This window comes from Eriocheir sinensis, chromosome 46 (assembly GCF_024679095.1).
Source record: "Eriocheir sinensis breed Jianghai 21 chromosome 46, ASM2467909v1, whole genome shotgun sequence".
NCBI classification, from domain to species: domain Eukaryota; kingdom Metazoa; phylum Arthropoda; class Malacostraca; order Decapoda; family Varunidae; genus Eriocheir; species Eriocheir sinensis.
The window spans coordinates 757501-785138 of record NC_066554.1 but is presented as its reverse complement, the minus strand read 5'-3'; the positions used below and the strand labels follow the sequence as shown (position 1 = coordinate 785138).

Genomic DNA, 27638 nt, shown 5'->3' with positions numbered 1-27638 from the left:
ACATACACTTACGGCAGGCATTACTATTGTCTCGGTGTGGGAGTTGCCAACTCAAGACTGTCATCTGCTCATAATGTGATATCTGGTTTGTCATGCTCATGTAGTAATAAAAAGTTGTAGTAAAATTGGGAATACTTTTATCATGCTCCACTGGAAGTATGTGGTTTATCCACACACTCCCTCTACCAAGTCTTGGGGCCACTTTCACAGTCACTTTCATTTGTATTGATTGTTACCAATGAGCAGCGATCGCTGCTACCAACAAGAAATCCGCTTTCACAGTCGTCTTTTGCGACAGTTTGTTTGCATCAGTACCAGAGATAGGAACCACTGGTAACGGAGTTCTGGTAGCCGGAGGGGCTCCCCAATGCAATTAATTAGTAAATAACACAAACTCTTGCTCTCAAATGGTTATATTACTTCTTTAAATATATGTAAAAAAATATTAAATTATACAGCAACACGTTGCATGGCTTCAGAGGTATTATGAGAAAAAATTTAAAAGAATTTGAATGACGTGAACTCACTTCACCTGCTGACATGGAAACGTCCTGCTGAGAATTTCAATTTGATTGATTGATGGTTTATTGTTGCAAAAGTACACAACAAAGGAGAAGGGAGGACTTTAATACTTGTCACCATTATTCACCTGTTTTGCCTTCTTTGTCAAACTCTCATATTATTCTAGATAACCTATGTATGCATAGGGGATACATATAACAAAATCAGCCCTATTATGTAAAGAATAAATGTGAAGTCTTAAATAAGACAGTGTGAATAATGAACAAATGTAATAAATATAGGCGAGGAGTCTGTCTTGCTGACATCTGCTAAATAATAGAACTAATACTTGTCATGATTATTTCACCTGTTATGCCTAGGAAATATTAGGCTATCAGCAGAAGACACTCCACATTTTTTTCATATTTATTCTTCACAGTTATTCTTTATATTTATTCATCACGTTTATTTTTCATATTTATCCTTCATAATCCTCCGCTCAGCTGATGTAATGAAATTTCCCGCCACTCCAGCATACCAACACCACTGAATCAGGTGCCTCTGTCTTGTCATGATTGTCACCACGTTGGTAGTCACGGATACCAGGAAAACAACGACTGTGAAAGCGAATCGAGGCGATGGCAATGCCTGTTACCAGGATGGTAGGGCTTTTGGTAATGGTGCATACCAGACGACTGTGAAAGCGGCCCTTGGTCTTGGTCATTGGCTGGTCTCCACTAGTCAAATGAAGACAACAGTGGTAAGTAAAACTCCAGAGTGAGCAGGTCACCTTCCACAATGTGCTGCTATTACAGTAAGGTATATCTATGGTTTGTATTGTAAATATATCACAATACAGTGCTGGTCCACTAGTATATGGTAGACATGTACTGACAGTCAGAAAACAACCAACAAGGTGAGGGTCAGGATTTTTTTCTCCAAAATATAGCACTTGAAAATAGGGGCTCGTCTTTGATGCCAGCAAATATGGTATATACATCCTTATAATATATATATATATATATATATATATATCTATATCTCTATATTTATATATATATATATATATATATATATATATATATATATATATATATACTTTAGCTTAATAGTACAAAATTCTGCAGACATCTGTGCCACAGTTCTCATAGGCGCACCTAACATCTCCACACAAGACGTGGATTCAGTACATTTCTTTGCCAGTAGGAGGTAACATAACTATTGGGTTCCGTAGAGAATATTACATTCCAAAAATGTCACTAATATTTTTAGTATTCTTTTTCTTCTGCAAAACATTGAATAATAAACGACAGAATCAGAATATGAAAATACTTTCATATCTTATACGACAACTGCGGCCAGGTGCTGAAAGCTGGCACCAAAACACTGCCGCGTATGTACCTACACTAATGGTTAAAGACCTGATTTGTATGTCATTCTTTATTCTGGGTGTGGGTGCTCTTCCCCACTCATTGTAAGTATTCTGGGTCTGGGAGTGCTTGGGAAGGGCCATTACTTTAAATGTCAAGGGCGGACATGTGACAGGTTTTGTTCCTCTCCATGCCACACCTCTTTTTACATACATTTCGCATGATTTTCGTCTCCATGGTGGTGGTTTCTGGGATGGAACTGTTGCCCTGTCCTTCAGCCTATTCATACATGGGTATGTCTACTTTCTTTTATAAAGAAGACTTGCAGTCAGCAATATCCCATGTATATGCTAGCATATTCCTCGCATTAGCATTTCACATCCAAAATACCTACACTCACATGATGTTTTCGTACATCTGGCAGCAGTCCGCGCCATGTTTCAGGTATCAGATTCATTAAATAAGTATGTTTTACTACACAAAGAAGGTGATGTCACTTATTCTGACTTTCGTAAGCTTTCATATTTATCTATATAGTACGTTTATTTCATGGAGCCATAACCTACATTATTACTTTCAGTTTTACTAGTGACAGAGATTTTGTGAGTGTTTATTACAATAGAATTTCACTCAAATTTGTGAATCAGAAACCATGGAAATATTGCCAGAGCATGTATGAATGAATACAAACATAAGCACATACTTTGATTTAATTCTATTATGTTTCATGGATCATAAATAAATAAACAAATAAATCAAGAAAGGCTACTGTTTAAGTCCACTACCCCCACTTGAGACAAAAACAGTCCCTCCATTAAGTTTGTACTGCGCAAGTGGTGATGTTAGGTGTGCCCATTCATACTGTATACAAATCAGATCAAGATGGGTGTTGACCTTGGAGATTTTTATCTTAGCCAAGTGAAAGAACATCATTGAACTCGATCATGTTTGCAATGATAAAGATGTTATCTATGACTTAGGGTTGGTATTCCTGGCATGACATGACATACTGCTTACTACATAACCCCCTAAAGGAGGATCCTCAGTAATGGTGACCTTGCACAGGTATACAGGCTTGTGAGGGTCCTCTTGGCAGACACTCAAGTCCTGTTGATTCTTCAGGCAGGTCGTTGAATGCACCAAAATCTCCAGCATCAGATTTCCTGACGTCTCCTTGAAGAAAAAAACAAAAAGAGAAGACATTAATTTATATATATATATATATATATATATATATATATATATATATATATATATATATATATATATATATATATATATATATATATATATATATATATATATATATAAAATAAATAAAGTACATGTATATACACATACGTATATTTGCGATATAGCCTATTGTATGGGTAGAGACGATGCTTGGCCAGCGCTGCATGCTAGCCTACCACTTTCTTCCATTCATCACTGCAAGTCAATTATATATATATCTGATCAAAATAATATTATTTATAACTTATAGGTATGAATAGTAAAGTGACCTCTACTCCGTCCTGGCGATTCTGTATATGAACGTGGCTACATAGCCTATCATTCCAATACATTTCTCTTTGCCACATTCACATAAAGTACACTGTTAAATTTTCATTGCATTTAAGGGAATCACTGATATTTATTAGGTGTGTGCAAAACTAGACTTTAAAATTAAGTAGTTTTATAAAAGTTGGTAGAGAATGTTTCCCCGAGGGTAGTTGCCAGATGTCGCCAGCCTACGCTCCATGTCCGAAAGATTATGAAAACTGTGTCAACACTTTGTAGCGCGACTTTACCTTATATATTAGAAAATTTGGTGAGTCAATGAGTACTTACTTGCATTTCAGCATGAAGTACTTCTTTCACACCACTTGAGTAAATGTCACTTGAGTTATGATCAAGCGACTGGACAGCAAAGGAAGCCAGTTCTTTCACAAATGAATTTGGCAGTGCTGTACTGGAGGGAGAACCTAAAACAGCTCGACGACCCCTTGTCCGTTGCCTCTCATCAGAATCATACTCATCGGTGTCACTATGATGTATGTTGGTATGCCCAGAAGGGCTGTAGAAACGCTAAACAGAGAAAAAATAAATTTCACCATTAACAGTAATAATCATCTGAGCAGTACAGTTAATTGATTCTATCTTGCTGTTATATAAAAAGATATCAAAAGTGCACTGGCCAACCAAGTGACTCACAAGAGCTGTCCATTACTGTAATGCCATTAACCGTATATTAGTAAACAGAGAAGCAACATGAAATGCATCATGAGAACAGAAAAACAGGAGCAAGAGGAGAAAATGTCAGTATAAGAAATAGAGGGCTCGATGACAAAAACTGCAGTTTTTAATTTTGACAGAGCAAGAACATATTGAATGAACTGGCTGCTGAATCCCCAAGAATATTTACTTCATCTGAGTCATCTTCTTTCGATTCACGGCTCCTGCTGGCACTGCTGCGTCGTGATGGATCGTAGAAACGCTTCAGGTGCAAGAGAAGTATAAGGGCCATTAGCTTTCTTTCTACTCTGGCCACAAGTTAGGTGAAAGTTTCTGAACATATGACAGGCACAACAATGACTGTTAAGGAAATGTCACTTGAAAGAAAACAAAAAAGTTACTTAGACAGTAAGGTCCCATGAAGAGAGTGAAATAACAGTGGAGGTGAGGACTGGAAAATGGGTGAAGGCAAGGTTCTGAAAAAAGCTTATGCCAGAGCTCTGTTTGTACACTTGCTTGGTTGTGTGCATAACAATACGAAGGGAAATGAACATGTACTTTTTATGCAAATAATTGTTTTCATATCTAGTCTCACATTCATGCTTGGTAAAACAAGACAGAACTATGTCCATGCAGAAACCTTTTTACCAACCTCCAACTCCAGAGCCACTTCACACTTTCAGGACACCCAGGTTACAACTGGGACAGTCCACCTATATATATATATATTTTTTTTTTTGTCAGAAGAGAATGGCAAGATAAACTACAAGCCTTAGGTCCTAGAGGCTTGAAAATAAGACAGACAGATTTACTGAGAGGACACTCACCTCATTGCTCTCCTCACTCTCATCACTAGTGCGCAACAGGAAGTGGCTCTTGAACACAGGCCTGGCATGGGCTGAAGGATGCACCTTAGGATAGAACACCTCCACAGACTCATCACCAGCGAAAAATTCATCCTTCTCAGCACACCGTAAATGAGAGATATCATCTCTCTGGAGCCATGGCTGAGAGAGCACATGTGCCTCACACACCTGCAAAGAGTAATCAAAACTTACAACACTTATCCTTCAGTAGCAACAGAAAAAAAAATGACAATGGTATATATATATATATATATATATATATATATATATATATATATATATATATATATATATATATATATATATATATATATAGATAGATAGATAGATAGATAGATAGATATAGATATATACACACAGGTAACTCAATTTACGCGAGTTTGGTTTCCACGTTTCTGAAATAGTCCAAAATCCAAATAAATTTTTAATTTACACGTTTTTTTCACTTATACGCGATATTTTACGGAGTGGCCACCAGATGTCTCACGGAACTGGACTCACATGGCACTGCGGCCACACAGCTGAGCTCAGTTCTTCCCACGCACCACTTGAACTGTGTTTTATATTATTTATCATTGCTATTTGTTAGTAAAATTACTTTAATTCCGTATAAAATAACGGGTAAAATGATTATGATTTTTTTTTATATGCGATGCATTAATGGGATTTACATTAATTTTAATGGGGAAATTTATTTTGGTTCTACAAGTGTTTTGGTGTGCAAGCAAAATTCCAGAATGAATTAAACTCGTAAACCGAGGTATGACTGTATGTATATATATTTCTTAAAATGTGTCCTTTTAAAGTTATATTTTAACTCACCATGTGATCTTCACCAATGTCAGGTGCACAGCGTGCCTTGTTGATGCGCCGTTTGTATTTGGGGCAGACTGTCTCCAGTAACTCCACCACCAGTTGATACTTGATGCCGGATGCAATCTAAAATGTACACATCATTTTGTAAAAACATTTTGGTTACAAAACTGCACTAATGCTGTTTTGAAATCTTATCTATTATGTGTAATCCAATGCACAGCAGCGAGCTTTTGGTATTACAACCCCAAAATGTTGAATTTCAGATACAAGGAACCACATAAGCTAGAAAAATGCACACGACATACAGCAAACCACACTTGGCACACCCAGTGATACGTGGTAACTACATCAAAGCAAACTTTACAGAATTTTAAAAATATTTTGAAGAAGTAGATTAGAAGGAATTCAGAGAAACTAGAGACACAGTAAAAGAGGGGAAATCTTTCTAAACCTTTACAACTTGTGTAAAGAAAAAATGTGCCAGACTGAAAAAGGACTAGTTCAGCAAGTGACAGAAAAAAATGGACCATATGGATAAAGACAACAAAAGAACAGAGAAAAAGTACAAAATAATTAGGAATTAACTTCTAAGGATCTGACAAGAGAAAGAAAGAAATTATGAGAGAGAGCTATTTGACAAGTGTAAGGAGGAAGAACCTAAACTCTTTTTTTTACATCAAAGGTAACAGTTCAAGGGCACAAAAAAAGCTTGCCAGGCAATGCTCCAGCAAAGAGTTCAATAAAAGTGACCAGAAGAGGGGTCAAAGTGGTCAGAAGTTTATGTCAATGGCAAATTGAAACACAAAAGAGAAAATTGACTGATTTGGCTCGCGGAGTTGCGTGGCTAAAAAGTGAACCGAGCCTGCCACTGTCCCATGTTAAGTTGACAAAGTGGCCATCAACTGTTGTATAACATTACACAACAGAGCAAACAAGTTGTGCCTTTAGCCAAACAGCCCAAGGTTTTGTTGCACAGGGGGTAGTGCAGATGAAGGGGGCAATGCTTGTAAACAAAGGAGTCATTGTAGCTATACAGGTGTGGCCAGTGTCGACTTTGCTGCACCTTCTAACCTTCTACTACGGTTTCATTCAACTATGATTGCTGTTTCTGGTAAATGGTCACCTATAACAGCAACTGAGGGAATATTGTGAGGGATCTGTTGTTGTTGGGAGCTATTTTGTTGTGCTCAGCTGATTGACTGTTCAGTTCGGATCAGCCTTTCACCCGCTGGGAGTGTGTGGCCCACAAGTGAACCAAACCTGACCCTGTTTTTTTGTGTGATAACAACAACCAAGTAACCACAAGAATCACCCAACCATTGCTGAGCATAATATGGTGGCAGTGTGAGTGTTATAATAAGTATAATATAATGTTGGTACAGTGTTTCCTGGCAAAATATGTCTAAAAGGAGGTATGATAGCTTTATCTATAGTCTGGTTATACCATCATACTTACAAGATATTTCTTTATAGAATGAAATGGTTTATATCAGCATTGACTCAATATTTTCTGCAAACATCAGTTATGTGTAAAAAATGGTATAAGCATTTCAGATGTGTTCTTTCACATATACTCACTATTATTCCTTTATTTTATTGTTTTACCAACTTGTGACAAGCATATCTAGTATCTACAATCACTGCTATGTTTAATGGTGTTAAGTAAAATTGTCTATCTTGTATAAGATGTGAGTCAAGGTAAATAATATAAGACCATTTAACACTAAGAACGTGTCCGCGTGACTGTCACCTCCACTAGAGCCAGGAGAGGAAGCCAGCCAATCAGGGCCTGAGCCAAGAGGGGAGGCCATACAATCAGGTGCACCGTTAAAAATGCTAAACAAAATTATAAACTTATGTGTAGAATATACCTGCTTGCGAGCCTTTAGGACTTTATGGAAGATAAATAGACTATCTTCATCAGAGCGGAAGTCATACTCATTGGCGATAAGACGCCCAAGTTTCGCAAGAGCCTGGTCATCCACATTGACATCCATCCAGTCTCCTCCAGGTCCATCTGATGAAAGGAAAAAAAATATTATAAATCAATTATTTTGGCAACGTGATGCATATACATCTCTCTCTCTCTCTCTCTCTCTCTCTCTATATATATATATATATATATACATACAGTAATCCCTCATTTATCGCGGGGGTTAGGTTCCAGAACCCCCCACGATAGGCGAAAATCCGCGAAGTAGCGACCTTATATATATTTTATTATTTATATAATTTATATATTATATTTTATATATATTATTTATATAAGCATGCATATCTCTGTGAATCTCGCCTCAGTCCGTGTGAATAAGGTCACCCAACCACTAGTTTCTCGAGAGATTCAAAGTCTGCTACATTTCACGGGAAACTCATTGAAATTCTTGTCAGAAACTCAGTCACCAACATGTCGGTTACTCGTGTGGTCAGTAAGTTGTGGTCACAAGAAGAAGAAGAGTGTATGGGCTGTTCAGTTCAGTAGCTCTCCAAGTGTTTATTCCAGTACTGCAAAGAGTTCCACGAAACAAGATAAGCTTGGAGTAATCATTTTGAGTAAGTTTAGGACTTTAGTCTTGTTCATTTGTAGTCATTGCCTCATCCTGTCTGGGTCTTCACTGCCAAGTTCTCGAGCATTTAACGGTAGCAAGCTGTAACACACTCTCCCTTTGTCTTCGAGCTAACCACTCACGAACCAACAAATGCTACGGTCGCTGAGCCAATCAGCACCCAGGATACAGAACACAGTGCTCTGGTTGGTCACCTCCCATCCATCAGCCAATCGTGTGCCGTGTACAATTACACATGGGCAAACTAGTTCAAGCGGAAGCGGCCGTAGCTGCGTTTTACATGCGAGTCTTTGTCTACTCATCTGCAGTGCGCTACATATTTTATTTCAATTTAATATTATTTTAATATGTTCTTATTAATACTTTCTTAATTTTTTTATATTGTTTACAATTTTTTTTAGGCTAGAAAATGCTTCTTTTACTGCAAAATAAGTAAAATAATAAATATATTAGAATACCTCTATACCGCAAAATAGCGAAAAATCCGCGATATGAAACTAAATATTTACAATTTTAAAATCCGCGATACAGCGAGACCGCGATAAGTGAACCGCGATATGGCGAGAGATTACTGTGTGTGTCTATATGCCTTAAAATAAATTTTGCATCGAGGTGGTGGTGAGGCATTAAGGTCAAAGACGCTGGTAAACAAGGCAAAGTATGAGGCACACCATGTGCCTTCCACTGTGTCCTTCCATAAGTTTACTTTTCAATGCTTTTTTCTGTTTTGTTTTGTCTAAATGACTGGAGCATTGGTGTGGTGTGCTGGTGGCGGTGAGGTGACGAGAGCAGCAGTGCTTCAAAGCAAAAATATTATGAGGTGCGCCATGCGCCTTCCACAGTGCCCTTCCACGTGTTAATTTGTTTAGTATCCATTTTCATTGCTTGTTTCTGTTTTTGTCTTGTTTTGTTTGAGTGGAGTGTCAGCATGGTGTGGTTGTGGCTGTGAGGCAGGGAGGGTGGCCGCACTTGTAAACAAAGGCACACCATGGCCATGCACCTTCATCTGTTTTTCGGTATCTTTCAATTTTTTCCCCATCATGATGGGCGCATGGTACAGGGCAGGTGTCATGCAGTTAGCATCCACAATGGATTTAGGGCATTTCTTGCCCCCATCTTGCGGAGTATGGGTTCAACTCGTGCACTTTGAGTTTGTGGGTTATGTTTTCATGTCCTTGAATATAAGTGTTTCATGTAGTGTGAAGAAGTGTAGTAGGCATAGCTGCTGTATTTAGAAAATTGTGACTTACCACTATTATACCGTTTGAATAAAATAAATTCCGTATTTTGCACTTGCCTCTAAGTCTTCTTGTATAATAGTCATTAATTTCATCACAGAAGAGCTTGATGAGCTGCATATCAGTGGCAGGAGCTTGTGAAATCAATACCTCTGCCTGACACACTTCCCTCTCCTCAGAGTGGTCAATAGGACAGCGTTCAGGGTCAGCCACAAATAGGTATTTCTTGCAGTGGGTTTCAGCAAGCTCTACCTCAAGATGATATGTGACTCCACTAGGGGAAGACTGAAAAAATTGCAAAAAAACAAAACATTTCTAAAGGGCTATTTATGAATGAATGGTTAGGGATGTGCAAAAAATAGTTCAATATACAAGTCATATAAAATCATGTAATGTTAGAAATACAAAAACAATTTCAAAGACTCTGGTATAGACATTTTCCATCAAGAAACTTAATATCATTACCTGTGAAAGTGATGAGGTCACCCTGCCCAGAATGAACAATTCATCCTCATCTTTCCGTAAGTTAAACTGATTTGCTACAAATATTGCAGCTTGGTGAACAAGAGAGTCATTGGTGGCCACACTGTGGTACCCAGCACTGGTGTCTGCAGCTACATCCAGGAATGGATGGTCCATCACATCAGAAGGACTGAGTCTTGGCATGAATTTCTGGAAAAAATTATGTATGAATATGCAAAGTTCTTTAACTGACTGATGCGTGGACCTGAGTGGATGCTGTAAAACACGAATAGAATAGAGAAATATGTAAAAGCTTGGAATTAAAGTATAATAGAAATTATAATAATCATGTTACTTTGTAATTTCACTATTTGAGTACTTCATGTAATATTCATTTTCAATTTTGATTGAAGTTCATTTTCTGCTTGGGTATTTTTACTTCAATAATGCTTTAATTGTGCAATAACACTTTTTCTCAAGTATCAAAATAGAGTGCGTTTCATGTGTATTACTTGGGGATAAACTGAAATTATGGTTATTATTAAAATCAAATGTTATAAATATTTTCTCATTTTTGCAATAAGGAAAATAGCTGTTAACATAAATTCCACTTGCTGAAGACTTACCTTGAACAGGTAATCATCAAGGTCATCACACCTGAGGCTAAGAATCCTGTAGGGATGATGATTACCAGTTAATGGCTGCTCTAAAACATCAGCTTCACACACCTGGTAAGAAACAAACACATAACATCAGGCATTTTAATATATTTCATAACAAAACAAAAGTATCTTTAAATATACGTACAGTCACCTCTTGATTAACATGAGGGTTATGTTCCTGGAGATGTCGTGTTATTTAAAATCGCGTTATTTAAACATAATCTCCCCATAAGAAACAATAGTAATAGGGGGGGTTACGTTCCTGGACACTGGGAAAGTCTGCCTATTTTGGGGATTTTGTTACTCTAACCTTAAAAAAACACATTATTAATACATTAGCAGGTCACGGAAACAACAAAAACACACGTTCTCATTTTATTTACACTTGTACTTCACTTTCAACACTCAACACTTGCGTTGGCCACCGTCCCTCCTCACCCCGCGCTCCCTTCACCCACCACTCTCCGCCTCACTTGCCTCCTTCCTCTTCCTCTGCCTGGTCATCGTCGTCATTGTGACTAGTTGTCTGCCGAATCCTCACCCCGCTCTCCCTCCTCACCCACTGCCATTTCCTGCCTCATACCGGTCAGCATGGCAGCGATCAAGTCCATCTGGCGCGGTTTCACATCACCCGCGCCGGGCTCCGCCTTGCCCTCCTCCTCTCTCTCACAGCGGCCATCTTGGGACGCCATGATGACTCGGCGCACCTCACTGTTCACTGTTACACCACCCCCTGCACCACACCAACCACAGGCAGGCAGGCGGCGTGCCGAGCAACACACGGGAGTCAATCCAAAACTTCCACTTTCTTTTCAATGGTGAGTCTTTCTCGACTTCTTGGCAGCATTTTCCTGTGAGGAGGTGGAAGGACACTTGGGTGCCATAGTAGAGGTGAAAATGCAGTGTATTCCAGACGGAGGAGAAACAGAGCGTCTCAGAGCGGTTCCGCCAAAAGTAGCGTGGGTGCGCATGACGTCATCACTTAAACACGAGTTGAATAAAAAATATCGCGTTAGTTAATCGTATCTCCTTAAATATAAACATGTGTTAATCAAGAGGTGACTGTATATCATAACAACACATGTAAGCACAAACACACGAGCCTAGTACGGCTCTTTTCCTGTATTTCACAACGAGGTAAATACAACTAGTTAAATACACATACATGCACGCTTGCATTAAAAACACACACTCACGCCCACACACAGCACAGCTTTTGTGGAAGATGGACACATGATCTACTCGTGGATATTTTGCATCCCCCCACACTCCAAGGGGAGCCTAGTGAGTACCTCTTTCAAATAACACAGTAAGAAGGACGATTGAAAATATGTCCTGTGACATAAAATCACAACTTGTGGCAAGATTGCAAACATGCCATTTTTCAATTCAACACGACGAGTCCACCGACGTATTGAATTCTGCCCGGCTCATCGCGCTCGTTCGTTATCCATGGGATGGACACATTGTTGAGGATTATTTGTTTTGTAAAAAGTTACCTGGACAAACAACAGGTGAGGAGATATTCAATATACTTGATAATTTCATGACCGAAACAAAGCTGAAATGGGAGAACTGCGTTGCTGTTTGCACCGATGGCGCAGCTGATATGACTGGCCGCAAGAGTGGGGTGGTTGCAAGGATAAAGGATTAGAATCTCTCTCTCTCTCTCTCTCTCTCTCTCTCTCTCTCTCTCTCTCACACACACACACACACACACACACACACACTGCAGAAAGGAGGTATGGGGAAGGAAGGAAGGAAGAAAGAACAGACAGCGGGATAGATGTGAGGGAGAGGCCGGAGCTCCCGCATGAGCCTCACGCTGCGTCTCTCTCACACACACACACACACACTGCAGAGAGGAGGTATAAGGAAGGAAGGAAGAAAGAAAGAACAGACAGCGGGATGGATGTGAGGGGGAGGCCAGAACTCCCACACGAGCCTCACGCCTTGTCCCAGAGCCAAGGGGATGGTGGAGACAAGGCACTCACTAGCTGGCCACTTGGCAACTCGAGGAAAGAGGAACTCCACACACATACACATATACCATTTCTTTCTATCATTTTTTAAATTTTCTGTTAGAATTGATTGTTACTGTCAAGTACAAATGCGCGCAAGACACACTTACGTTATTACACAATAATAACATTGAGAGTCAAATAAGACATCGCATCATATCCGACCTACATCCTAAAAACAATTGTACAATATCCGGGATGAAATAACTCGTGTGCTGGCTAAAGCGAGCCAGGACGCAGTGTACGCGTCCTCGGATATGGTACGGAGCACGCAAGGATGCAGTATACGTGTCCTCGTGTTGAAGTGGTTAAACATTGCTATACTGCGTTGAACAGTGCAGCTCTAGTTGCTCATACCAAAAAGCTACAATTGTAAGGCCTCTGGATTTTGCTAATTTGAGAGCTTTACAATATTGTTAAAACTTAAGATACATTAAAAGAACACAGGAATGGAGTTTTGTCACCTCATGCTCCTCTGTGGGATCTAAGGGGCAATGGTCACCAGTGGATGGATTGCTCTTCCTGCATCTTGTCTCACCAAGCTCTGCCACAATGTGATACCTTCGCCCATCCTGTCCCTGTACCTGCCAACAATTAAAGAAAAAAATTAATGCATGAAGGTGATGGTAAGTATAAACATGAAGCATTAATATAGGAGCTCTAGGATATCTGACTAAGACTTTAGTTGTAATTGTATTACTATGTATGTATGTACTGTTTATTCATCACCTCATTCTACCAATAATGTAAAACTCTTTGGCTATTTGAATCTAAATCCTGAACTTTCCATCCTATGAGACCTCAATATTCCCCAATGTACATTCCATGCTGTTTTGCTGGTCTCATATTTAGCCACTTCTCATCCACTCATAACTTCAAGTTAGCTGAAGTGGTACAGAAGTACGTACAGTGTTTTTGTCATATATATGAACACCGATTTTAAATATATCTTTTTAGTAAAAACTTGTTAACTAATAATTTGAAAGTTGAAGCACCAAAAATATTGTAGTTATAAAGGATGCCTCTATATTGGTGTCCACAGAGCAGAACTGATAATAGCACTTCGGTATTCAATTTACTCCTGACGAAACAAAATGATGGCCAATTTGATTTTTAACCCCTTAGGGACGGAAAAAATAATTGCCTGTGTTGGCCAGAATGCAAATAAAATGCCGATTTTCATGTGCATATTTAAAAAAAAGGTGTGGCGTCGGAAAGGCTCTGATCCTCACAACCATAAGTTCACCGCCAAGTCTGTGAAGCATCCTCCCTCCCTCATGGCATGGGGCGCATTCTCTTACGGGGGTGTGGGTGACCTGCACATCTTCCCTTAGGGCCAGTCAGTCACTAAGGACATCTATCTCAGCCTATTAGACAGTTGTCTGGCTGACTGTTTCGCAGCGACTGGTGCTGAGGTGCTGCAGCAGGACGGCGCCCCGTGCCACACCGCGCACACCGTCAAGGAATGGCTTGCTGCAAGTGAGGTGGAGTGCATACCAGACTGGCCAGCCAACAGCCCAGACATGTCACCCATTGAAAACCTCTGGGCCATCGGGAAGGGCAAGCTGAGGAACGAGGACACATCGACATTGCCCAAATTAGAGTGTGCACTTCGTCAGGCGTGGAGCAATGTGCCACGAGAAACTGTAAGGCAGCTTGCAGACTGTCTCCCTAGTCATTTGATGGAGGTGCAAAAATAGGAGGTTAGTTAATAAGTATTCAGAACAAGTATCATTTCATTATGTCTTGTAGTTTGGATATTTTCATGAGTGGAAGCCATTATGCGCACGTTGTTTTGTTCGCGATCACGTCGAGAGGCGCCAACTATATGGTCCCAGGTCTTTCTCTGCCTCTGTGGTGGATAGTGGAGTGTTTCTCATGTGGTACTGGTATGCTGGATATCCCTTCCCAAGGTGTAGGACTTTACATTTTTCTTCACTGAATTGTAACAGCCACTTTTTGTTCAATTTCTGTAGCTTGGTGAGGTCTTCTTGTAGGAAATCTGCAGTCAAAGGGTTAAGTATCTTGACAATGATTATTGAACTTTCTGAATAACTTGTCACTATTGGAAGATGAATGATTTTAGGAAAATGTCTGTCAGGGCTAACTTGTTCAACCATTAGTTTACTGTATGACCTAATGCAAAATTGGGGACCCTTGGTAGGCAAGAAATATAACAAGAAAAATATGGAGCTGTTGCATCTTATTTGTTTAATTGTGAGGTACTTTTAGATTTTGCATGAGATATGTCTTTCAGCAAAGAAAAACAATAAATTGGGAGAAAATGAATAAAAATATCTATCTATCCCATCCCCACACAAAACCAAAAGCAAAAAATATATCGGCCCACTCGCAGGGCCATGTAAATCTCATCACAGCTAACTGATATTTTCTTGATTTGATACACATTAATTCCTGGCTGTCCACATCCAAAAAATCAACAGCATTATCTCATAAAATCCATATTCTGTGGATTTTATGAAAAAAATGTTTGATATTTTTTTTATAAACAGAAGTAAATAGCAATTACAGCATTCTCTTTCAAAATTTCACTTTCTTGTATGCCTAGATGACCAGGAGGGTGTATGTGAGTGAGATAGAGGGAGGGAATGTGCAGGAGTATGTTAGGGAGAGGGGTGAAAGATCCTTGAGAAACTTTGAGCAGGCGAGGAGGGAGTGTATGAAGCAGGCGAGGAGGGAGTGTATGAATAGAGAAAGATGGAAACTCTTCTGCTGTGGCCATCTCCTGGTGGGAGCTCCTAGGAGCAGGCGTCGATGAGATGATGATGATGATGTATGCTTATATATAAATAATGATACCAAAATAATATCTCACCTGTGAAGTGACTTCATGAACTTTAACTAATTTGTAATATTCATCATCATCTTCCCGGCGATTATACTCCTCCACTACAAACTTCACAGCTCCACTGGAATCCTCAGCCACATTCAGATGGCCCTCATTTCCAGGCAGTGAAGAACTGTCCCGATGTGATGCTCCCAGCCCAGCACCTAGGCTGACTGGCACAATGAACTCATCGTGGCTAGAGGATGGGTAGCTGTCTCTGTCGTAGCATCTGGAAAAAAGCACAAAAGAAAATCAAATTTCAATTATTAAAACTTCTAGTCAATTATTACCCATTTCCCATGATCTACAGCAGACAAAAAACAAACTTTTATGAGTCAGCAGATCGATCTAGGATCTCAGTATTGAAACATGGGCTAATTTCCTTTGAAATGATTTAAAGGATATTCTTACAATCAATTACATGTATGTTAATATATATGAAGTGCCCTATACTCTAGGAATTAAAATCATTTCGTTACAAATGTTTCAACCAATAACAATAAGATGGCCAGTAATATGTGCTTGAGCTTGAAGAATTGAATTAGCATTCTGCCCATGAGAATATGAAATTAAATAACTGGACACTAAGCCAATGGTAGCAAAGGTTAGAATATACAAACATTTTGTGTAGTGGCAGCATCATAACCAATGAGGTTGGAGGTGTCGCTGTGCAAGGCTAAAGGCCCCCAAACATGTTCAGTTGTACTGTGCAAACTAATTGCACAAACTGGTTTGTACAAACTTAGGGCGTTGGCCAAACACTACTCAGGTCCACAAAGCTAATTTACTCAGTTCTGTCGTGCTCTCACTGTCAGCATATCAGATAGCCTCTGAAGAAGACCTACGCAGCATTTTTCATGTTCCTATCCGAGTACTCTTTACTTTTTACCTTCCAGATACACAGATGTTGTTTATACAGTTTGACTCAGGTCTTACGTTCACCAGCCACGTTAGGAAGGTTGCCAAGGATGCTGCATGGAAGATGAGCTGCATTCGTCGCATTGCTCATCTTCTAGATGCTCAGGGAGTGGATACTCTTTATAAATCACAAGTCCGCTCCCTTGCATGGTCCTCTTGCCCCCCGTCATACCTTGGGCTCCTTGACCGGGTTCAAACCAGAGCCCAGCGGCTGTCCCGACTGAGAACTCCTGAGGGTGATGTACAGAGCATGCAACCTCTCCAGCAGCGGCGTGACATAGCGGGCATGTGTGTTATGTTTAAAGTTCACCGCATGCACTTCCCACAGCTGGCAGCGCTGCGTCTCAAGCCACCGGCACCACTCCCCACCCGCGCAGCGGACAACAACGAAGACCAAGTCACTGAGCCTTACACGAGAACGGAACACTACCTCCGCTCCTTCCTACCACGCTACAGTAAGCTGTGGAACACTTTGGTGCACCAGACCAACCTGCATCGTACCACGTCCCTGCAGGTCTTTAAATCAAGTATAAATGTCTGGCTGCAAGTGGATCCCAATATCTAAAAGTTCTTTGCTTAGCTACAGATAGTCCTTGGCATCCCAACCAGGACTTTAGCAATACCACTCCATGTAAATCAAATGTCAAGTTTAAAAAAGAGAGAGAGAGAGAGAGAGAGAGAGAGAGAGAGAGACTCACCTTGCATTGATGAGATCTCTGGCTGGTATCCAAGGCTGGTCAATCACATGCAGATCACATATTTTGGTTTCCTCCGTGTGATCCTGACCGCAGAAAGTTCTGTTCACATCAACACCGGTGAGAGTCTTCTTGCAGAGGCTTTCGGCCAACTCCACAGTTAGGAAGTATCTTATTCCTGCCACCACCTGCACAACCAAAAATAAAGATATGAATAATTGTATGGCAGCAAGATTCTGCTGTAGTAATTTTCTTCATTTTACATTGTTAATGTAACAAAGAGCTCCTTGACCACTATTATGTATTCCTAAAACAATAAAATGCCCTAAAGATCCCCTGTTGAAACTTGCATCAGAGCTGAACCAGTACTCAAACCGCTAAGATATGATCCGTTACTGACATATCAGGTGTGAACCCGGACTGCTCTGGTCTCTGCAGCTTCAGCAGCTGGTTGCAAATCCACATGAGCAAGACATGGGCAATCATCTTCCCTGAAATATTGAGCAGGGCAATACCACGGTAGCTGTTGCAGTCCTGGTTGTCCCCTTTCCCTTTCCAGATAGGGATAACCAATCCCCTCTTCCAGACAGGAGGAATGGTACCAAATTGTCATATGCCAATCAAGACCACATGCACACTGCAGATAATTGTGTCATCTCCCGCTTTGAGCAGCTCTGCCTTTCCATACCTTAATTTTGCCACAGCCTCTCTGACCTTGTTAAGAGAGGGTGGGCTTTCGTCAAAGGGTGGATCAGCATCTGACATTTTTAACCCAGCAGTTGGAAGCTGGCTTCAACGACTCAATGTATCCAGCCCAACAAGCCCTCTGCCCATTCATGTCTGCCACAAGGCAACCATCTGCTGTTTGGATAGTGCTCAACTGAGAGGGAGGCTGAATGGAGCTTCTTCAGGGCTCAGTAAGCAGTTTAGAGGTCATTTGAACTGAAATGGCCTTCAACATCCCTTTGGAGAACTCTAGGTCTACATGACATAGCCATATATTGGTCCCAATTCCCAGCAAGCCTTGCAGCACAACTCTTCTTGATATTCTCCAGAATCTCCCTGAGGCGAAACCACTCCTCAATCTTGGATGCTTTCCAATGCAGTCCTTTGCAGGTTGAAGAGTTTCACATTTGTCCATCAGTAGACCAGTAATGATAGATGATAATTATGATGATGATGATAGTGAAAGCGATGTCAGCATGAAAATGATACTAAGAGATAGAATGGAAGGAATGCTGAGGTAGACTGTGAATGGCTGAGGATAGTACATATGAATAGTGCATAAGTAATTTGGAAAACAGAAAAAAGTACCTGGCTGTGAGCTTTGATGAGGCGCAGAAGAATATGAAGGTTGTCTTCATCTGTTGAGGTCCTATCATACTCCCTCAAGGCAAAGTCAGCCACTTCTAGAATGGTGGGATCATTGAGCGGCGCCGGGTGAGGGCATCCAGAGCATGGGGCCACCACTGGCACCACTAATTCCTCTTCTGCATTCTGTGCCAATAAGAAAATATATATGGCACAAGAAGGGACAAAAGATATGGGCAAAGTTACAGCATGCACAAAATCTTTCACTGATAAATGTATAATTTTTCCACTCCACATAATATCTTAATTCACATACTCTTGCTTAATATTTGAAATATAACATAATCAACACTTGCCTTTCTTTCACAATGTATGTCATCATCATCATCAAGAATGGGGACAACTTCAAGGCTTGTTATTTGATTTGGATTATGCACCACAACCACCGAGCAAATGTAATGCCCCCGGTGAATGTCAGGAGGGCATTCCCGGTTGTCTGTTAGCTGGTCATGGGACTTGAGGCAAAGAGTGAAGCCATACTCCACATCTACTTGCACCTGGGTCGTGTCTGTCAGTGGGTCAAACTGTAAAATAAAGATAAAGAAGCAAAGAATCAGTCAGGGAATGCTACCCAATTGTTTTCATAAAATCATAAATCCAAAATGGTGTGTGTAAAACAACAACCTTAATAAAATGAATCTCTATGGGACAGAATATGCTACTTTTTTATATGTGAGGGTTTCTATCACCCCTATTCTCACATCTTAGGTGACACTACAGCATATCTTAACTAAAAATATCCTTAACAACCTATGACCAGAGCAGAGGCTACAAGTAAACTACTTACCTTCATACTCGTTACATCATATGCAATAAGTTCACCTCGAAATTTGGACTCTGAGCCGTGGTCAATATAATTAAAGGCTTCCACTCCAACCTGCTGTTCCTCAACCCCCTGTGGCAGTGCCACTGCATCTGTCTCTGCAGGAGAGGGCACATGCAAGAGCACCTGAGGCCCCCACCTCTTAAAGTCATTATCGTCCTCTGCCTCAGCACACCTAGTAAGGAGAAAGGAAAAATCAATGATTACTATACAGTAGCAGGCATAGATGTTTCTACCTTATGTCAAACTTGAGTAATGTGGAAGCATGGGCAGGTCAGTTCAGACCATTTTGAACCCAATCTCTCCACAAAGAGGAGGACTGCATGGGTTACTTACAGCCTTCTTGCCTAACTCCTAACAACCTCTGCAGCTACACAAGAATACAGGCCCTGCTTACGAACATCACTGGTTCTTGGGGCTTGTTTATTACACTTTGGGTGAAAACAAATAGGGTATGTTGGGGTGAAAAAGAACAGGGTCACTATAAACATTTTTATTGCACAATTATTTTAAGAGTTCCTTTTAAGATAGGCCACTGTATCCTCTAACTGAACTGTGAAAACCATGTCTCTTTGTTCTTCCATTTCAGAGCAGCAGTATATAATAAGAAAATAGTGCAAATATCTCTGCAAAAAACTGTTTTGCATGTTTTTCTTCTTTCCCTGACACATGCTGCCATATGTTGTGGGCAGCAAGTACATATAATGAAGGTGTTTTTAAGGGGAGCAGCAAATTTCCACAGATTTTCAACATCTGCAGGTATCTCTGTTATCTAACCCCCCGGATATTAAGGTACAATTGTATTTTCTGACCAGAAACAAGCCGTAGGAACCAAACTGATTTCGTTAGGCGTTTCACTTAACTCCTGGATCCTAGGCTATGAGTTTTTCTTACCATGGAAGAGTAGTAAAACAGTATTTGTTAAAGCCAATTTTTGTTGTATGAGCAGGAGTCACCTGTATCATTTTTATTATTATTAGATAATGTAGTTTTTGAGATATTTAAATCATTCATTCCATAGTCAAATTTCAGACCCCTGGTTGTCTCTCTGTTGCCACCACTGACAGTTACTACAACAGCAATTCCAGAGTTGCTGGAAATGAACCAATCCTTACCTGGTCTTCTCATTGATAATCTTGGAGCTGTTCAGCCATGGCCTCTGCCACAGTGCCACTTCACAGATGTGTTCATCTTCACTCAGATCCAGCGGGCATTTCTCCGGGTCAGGAACCCCAATGGGGCACTTGGTCTCCCTTACACGCAGGGTCAGGTAAAGGACTTGGCCGGATACAATCTGTCACAAAAGACAGCACAATAATTACTTGATGACCTACAGCCCATATTGCACAAAACCAAAACAATACAAGAAAAACAGAAAGGACAACCACATCACTCACAGTACCTTACCCTTTAAAAGCACAGCATTCCCTGACTAGCAATATCACAAAACAAAAGATTTATCACTAACACCTATATATTAGCCTGAGAAGCTTTCATACCTCTCACTGCACCATTGATACAAAATAAAGGTGAGGTGTCCAGCTTAGTGACATGTTTTAGAACCAATCACTACATCACAAAGGACAAAAATGGTTGATGTTCACACAAAGCTTAGTTTCCAAGACAATAATAAATGATATGCACATCGATACTTAACAAGGAGATGAGGAGGCCTGTCAGTGGTGAGATCAGAATATCCCCAACTGTTTTACTTCATCTTTCCCACCTCTGCTTAGTCCCGATGGCAGCACTGCTGTCACATGTCTCTAAAGCTGAACTCTTTGCTCAAATTTTCTCTAAAAACTCAACTCTGGACAATTAATGGCATACTCCCTACACTCATCCCCCCCCCCTCTGACTCCACTATGCCTGTCATTAAAATTCTTATTAATGATATTTTCTATGCCCTCTCTGGCTTCAATCCTCAGAAGGCTTATGAACCTCCTACTGTCCTTAAAAACTGTGCTTTCGTGCTGACACCCTGCCTGGTCAAACTGCTTCGTCTCTGCCTTTCAACATCTACCTTTCCTTCCTGCTGGAAGTACACCTACTTACAAACAAATTGCTGCTCTACCCATAGTGGAATATTTGAAATGCCAACTCATTACTAAACCAAGTATTACTAATATTATTATGGTTGTAAGTGCGAGCGGTTGTAAGTGGAATATATTGTGACTTGAGAACTACCTGTGCTTGCCCTGGACTTCTACCACATTTTTCCAGCACATTTAAGCAGCAATTTTCAGAAAGATTTAAAGAAACCAAGTTATTTGAAGACTTGCATTTCATGTCAACAAAGGACACAACATCAGCGGTGGTCACAAAGTGTCTGCCATTTTCTTTTTATCGATTCCAGGTGCTTAAGTATATCATGCTACAGTAGGTGCTCTGTTTAATGCAACAGAAATACCAACAAATTTCACCTTAAATGTAATTCATGCAACATGGAGGTGTATTCTGGTGCAAACATTCTATCTAAATTATACTTGGATTTGAAAATGGATTTCTATTTCTATTCCTACTCCTTGTGTTTATACAATATAAAAAAATAAAATTAACCAATGAGCAGTCGCTTTTCTCTTGCCCTACACCAATGAGGGTTCACGCATGTTGTCAAAGGCCTTCCACATATTACTGTATTTATTTTATACTTTCATTGCTAGTTTTTTTAGTTTGGGTGACTGGCCACACTGCAGCACAGTGTTTTTAATACTCTCCTAATTTAATCTGTATTATATGAAGGGTCATTATGATATATGGAAAGTGTGTCCTAAATTTAGGTCTTACATTATAAGGAAATCCTTAACCCCTATGGTATGAATATTTTCTTACTTGCCTCCCATGCGCTACCCATGAAATACCTCCAGACTAATCCACCCAAGTCTGCCCCACGGTTGCTGGGCAGAGTCATGTCAGGCAGCACCCTGCTCCACCAATATTGTTCCCGTGTAATAGGTGCTTTAATTAACCCTATCATTGCGCATGGCGAGGGACGCGACTATCCCCCCAGGCGCACTCGGGCAGGCCAGTGGAGGGAGGGGGGGTCTCTTTTAACCTCTGTATCTCAAAAAACTATTCATCACAGCTAAAAACCAAAACCACCATTGGAAAGAGGAGGCCCAGATCTATAGCATTCAGTTATGTATGCCTTTCCTGCGAACATACAGGCACGTTCAGGGGGTGTTGCCTGTGAACACTTACGTCAGTGCGTGTGCGATGGTCAGCCATATCTGCAATTTTGAGGTCAATTACTCCAATACTGTTACTCCAATCTTGGTGTTATTAGATTTGGTGTACCTGGAACTTGCCAATAATTGATGTTGAATAGGAGATGGTAACAGGCCTCGATTGAGTTTCATTATGTAGCCTCTGGTTTGACACAAAGTCATTCTAGCAATACCCCATGATCCTGCAAAGGCACTTGGTACCAAAGGCATCAACATGCCTCTTTTAAGTCACTATTCAGTGTCCATGCCACACAGCCTTACAGTAAGACAGGGAGCACAGGCAACTTAAAGGTTCAAATCTTTGTCTGCCTCCATAAATATTGACAAGGCCACATACTCATGTTGAGTGAGTCCATAACACCAGGCCAATCTGTTGAGTAACTTCCTGGTAAGACGCACCACTGTGAAGCACAACACTACCAAGGTATGTGAAACTTTTGGTGACCTTGACATCCTCACCACATGCATGAACAGACCGAAATGTGTCTTCCAGCAAGCCTCCAAATGACTGGACCTTGGTTTTGGCCCATAAGACCTTCAGTCCCAGAGACTTCGCCTCCTCATGCAGCACCAGGAGAGCCGTCACCAGGATCTCCAGCGATTCCGCAAGAAGTACATCTTCAACAAAAACATGATTAGTGACCTTGATGTTGCCAACAAATGCTCCACAATGATTTTCATCAACATCTTTGCCTAATAACCATTCTATGCAAGTGTTGAAAAGTGATGGAGCAAGGATGCACCCTTGTGTCACTCCTGAATTAACAGGGAAGAAGCTGCAAATGTCTCCCCAACATTTCACAGCACTCTCAACCTCAGAGTAAAGCCCAGTCATCAGGTCAACAATTCTTGCAGGAATCCCACGGATCTGCAGAATGTCCCAGAGTGCCTCATGATGTACTGAGTCAAATGCCTTCTTGAGATCAACACAGGATGTGAGCAGCCCTTGTCAAAACTCATGTCGGCATTCCACAAGGACGCCAAGTGCTAAGATCTGGTCAGTTGTTGATTTACCAGGAGTGAACCCAGATTGCTCAAGTCTTTGAAACTTTATCAGATGAAATTGAATACGCGTCAGCAGCAGATAAGCAAGTACTTTGCCCAGCACAGCGAGGAGCATAATACCATGGTAACTGTTGAAGACCTGTCGGTCCCCTTTCCTTTTCCAGATAGGGACAACCAGACTCCTCTTCCAGTCAAGAGGAATGACACCAGACGGCCACATGGCAGACGGCACCGCATGCAGCCCACAGATCATGGCTTCACCCCCAACTTTCAGCATCTCTGCACTGATACTACATATCCCAGCTGCCTTACCACCCTTCAACATCCTCACAGCCTCTCTCACCTCTGCAAGAGAGGATGGAGTTTTGTCTATAGGTGGATTAGAAGTTGCCATTTGTAACCCAGCCGGAGGAAGCTGTCCACTTGGGAGCTCTGCCGTGTTCAGCTGCCAAAAGTACTCGGCCCAACAAGCCCAGTACCCATAAATTGTTTGTGTTTACCAGTCAAACAAAGTTAAACAGTTTTATGAAGAAGGTCTGTCTTACGTCAATGATCCCTGTCTACTAAGAAAACACAGCATGTCTTGTGTGTGTTTTCAGGTTTGATATACAGCCATCCATTAGTTTGTTTAGGTACAGGCATTAAGTCACTTAATTTTCTTTCTGACTGGTGTCATTTTACATGAAGGAGTGGTAAGTACTACTGTTATACACATTGTTATCCCACGCAATTGGGCTATTTTCCAAGGGAGTGTGTGGGAAAAAATGGCAGTCGCTGGTTGGCGGTTTTTGAGGCTGGAGTCCGCGGTATCACATTCACCGACCTGGCTACACTGGTGGCTTCATCTGCAGCTGTTTGTTTGTGTTCGAATTGCGACGCACATTTGAATTGCAGGACAAAATTTGTTTGATAATTGTGTCCGAATTGGGAATTGTTCGAATTGAAAGGCGTTCGAATCACGAGGTACCACTGCGTGAATATATATATTCAGGTAACTCTCAATTTGCGCGAGTATTGTGTCCTTGAAGAGGTTGTGTAAATCAAACAAGAGGTAGGTTTGAAGGTTTCTATCGAAAAATAAATATTCACTTCATTCAGTGGAGAGAGAGAGAGAGAGAGAATATCCATATCACCGAGATACCCACTCAGGCACTCAGTCTCAGCCTCACTCATGTGAGGAAGAAATGAGGGACACCATGAGCGACTGGCTAGTATTGGAACCGATACCGAGCAGTCTGGTACCGGTACTGTACTGTATACCTGGTACTGTTAGTACCAGTACTGCTACCGGTAGTTGCCCAGCCCTATTGTTGAGTAGCGTGGCAGCGTGGGTACTGTATTGTTGCTCAAGTGGCACGCGGGAAGAACTGAGCTCAGCTGTGTGGCCGTGGCGCCATGTGAGTCCAGTTGCGTGAGACATCTGGTGGCCACTAAATAAAATATCGCATATAAGTGGAAAAAACGTGTAAATTAAACATTTATTTGGATTTTGGATCCCGCGTTATTTAAAAAACGCGTAAACCGAAAGTTACCTGTATATATATAAGATATATATATATATATATATATATATATATATATATATATATATATATATATATATATATATATATATATATATATATATATTAGGTAACTCGATTTACGCGAGTATTGTGTCCTTGAAGAGGTCGCGTAAATCAAAAACAATGTAAATCAAACAAGAGGTAGGTTTCTATTGAAAAATAAATACAGTATTCACTTCATTCAGTGGAGAGAGAGAGAGAGAGAGAGAGAGAGAGAGAGAGAGAGAGAGAGAGAGAGAGAGAGAGAGAGAGAGAGAGAGAGAGAGAATATCCATATCACCGAGATATCCACTCAGGCACTCAGTCTCAACCTCACTCGTGTGAGGAAGAAATGAGGGACACCATGAGTGACTGGCTAGTATTGGTACCGGTACAGAGCAGTCTGGTACCAGTACCGTATAGCTGGTACCGTTAGTACCGGTTCCTGCACACCCTTATTGTTGAGTAGCGTGGCAGCATGGGTACTGTATTGTTGTTCAAGTGGCGCACGGGAAGAACTGAGCTCAGCTGTGTGGCCGCGGCGCCGTGTGAGTCCAGTTGCGTGAGACAACTGGTGGCTACTCCATAAAATATCACGTATGTGGAAAAAATGTGTAATGGATATCTCAACTCTTTCGGCCACCTCTTATGATTCTTTTTTAGGAGCAGCGAGTAGCGGGCTTTTTTTTATTATTGTTTCCTTTTTTGTGTGCCCTTGAGCTGCCTCCTTTGTTGTAAAAAAAATAAATAAATAAATAAACATTTATTTGGACTTTGGAGCCCGCGTTATTTCAAAAACGCGTAAACCAAACTCGCGTAAAGCGCGAGTTACCTGTATATGAAATGGTTAATGGTTATTATATATATATATATATATATATATATATATATATATATATATATATATATATATATATATATATATATATATATATATATATATATATATATATATATATATATAAATGTAGCTAATCATCAGCTTAAATCGTAGACTTTGAGTGTGTCTCCCCGGAACCAATCAATGTGTTTTATTGTTGCTTTAATGCTTTATTATTGTGAAACGGTGCTGGAATAAATAGTTAGAGGGTAAAAAAATGGGTCGGTATATATATATATTTATATATATATATATATATATATATATATATATATATATATATATATATATATATATATATATATATATATATATATATATATATATATATATATATATATATATATATATATATATATATATATATATATATATATATATATATATATATATATATATATATATATATATATATATATATATATATATATATATATATATATATATATATATATATATAATGCACTAGTAAATAGTAATAGAAAAAATCTTAGTATGGAAATCATTCTTCAGGGGTGGATGGAATAATTATATGAGGCGTGTAGTGAGTCTTTATAATTGTGGTGATTGACTCTGCACCTCCAAAATACGATATTACGCCTCTATATTATAGTTAAGGGACGAAATACACGTCCCTCAACCATAACATGAAGGTGCAAGTACTTAAAAGTAAAGAAAAATGCCTAATCCCCTTCCCTTAACAATCTTGGGGGACCCATGGAAAATCGAGGTTTTCAGGTGGGGGAGCATATTTAAACTACTCCAACTGAACTTTACATAACCTAACCTTTAACAGGGGAGCTTCACTCCCCTTGGACCCCCCCACATTCATGAAGCACTGATAAAACTAGAGAAGTACAACAGTATGAGACCTTGGAAAGGTTATTATTCTCATGGGTGCAATATTGGAGGCGCATAAAGAAGCTCCATACTTACCCTTTATAATAGCCACTCTACACACTAAATAGGTCATACCTGTTTGTGGGCACTGATGACACCTGTAATTTTAACTGCGTGATCAGCTTTGGTCCTAAGCTGCAGGTGATGGTTCACAGAAGTGAGCCCGACTGCAAGCTGAACATCACTGTCTACATCTAGGTTTCTGACAGGCTTCAGGGTTGCCATTCCCTCAATCAGGGTAGGGATCCCCGCAGCGCCAATACCCCCTGCACCCTTGTGAGGCGGAAGTGGAACACCCACAGAGATGGGAGGAGACCCATGGCCCCCGGAAATACTGTGAGGTGGCAGAGGCACTCCTCCAGTCTGATCCAAAGGAACCACTACCACAGAGTGAGGACCGAGTGAAGGCAGTGGTGCACCTGCAGACACGGCGGGGTTTTGGGCAGTGGCACTTGGGAGTGACACGCCATGGCTCTGGGGGTGGTGCTGGGCCTGGCCAGGTGTCAGTGGCAGAGGAACTCCTCCCCCCTGCTGGTGATTAAAGTGAGGTCCTGCTGGTGATGCTAAGCCATGGCCCTGGTGAGTGTGCTGAGCCAATCCAGGTGCTGTTGGCAGGGGCACTCCTCCAGCACTTTGTGGTTGGGGCTGGGATGACACTATCTCCACTGCACAAAAACATGTTACCGAAACACTTAGCACTGTCAGACACCACT

General features: G+C 40.6%; 1 protein-coding gene across 2 annotated transcripts in view; it reads right to left on the bottom strand.

The window, feature by feature from the left end:
- Nucleotides 1-120: 120 nt before the first annotated feature.
- The window catches only part of LOC126980969 (uncharacterized), a 27642-nt gene continuing 124 nt past the window's right edge, over nt 121-27638 (bottom strand). Inside the window, exons 1-17 of one of the 2 annotated variants that reach the window (XM_050831466.1) lie at nt 27001-27638; nt 20485-20663; nt 19334-19544; nt 18843-19070; nt 18490-18672; nt 17179-17363; nt 15551-15791; nt 13179-13298; nt 10658-10759; nt 10035-10241; nt 9629-9854; nt 7639-7784; nt 5774-5890; nt 4913-5119; nt 4276-4347; nt 3702-3938; nt 121-3044 (exon numbers count right to left, since the gene is read on the bottom strand). The exon at nt 27001-27638 is cut by the window's right edge and continues 124 nt beyond it. In XM_050831466.1, the coding sequence (XP_050687423.1) occupies nt 2841-3044; nt 3702-3938; nt 4276-4347; nt 4913-5119; nt 5774-5890; nt 7639-7784; nt 9629-9854; nt 10035-10241; nt 10658-10759; nt 13179-13298; nt 15551-15791; nt 17179-17363; nt 18490-18672; nt 18843-19070; nt 19334-19544; nt 20485-20663; nt 27001-27638 (3503 nt within the window). In that variant the 3' untranslated portion in view covers nt 121-2840. The remainder of the gene's footprint in view (nt 3045-3701; nt 3939-4275; nt 4348-4912; nt 5120-5773; nt 5891-7638; nt 7785-9628; nt 9855-10034; nt 10242-10657; nt 10760-13178; nt 13299-15550; nt 15792-17178; nt 17364-18489; nt 18673-18842; nt 19071-19333; nt 19545-20484; nt 20664-27000) is intronic. The other variant, XM_050831468.1, reaches the window with a different exon arrangement.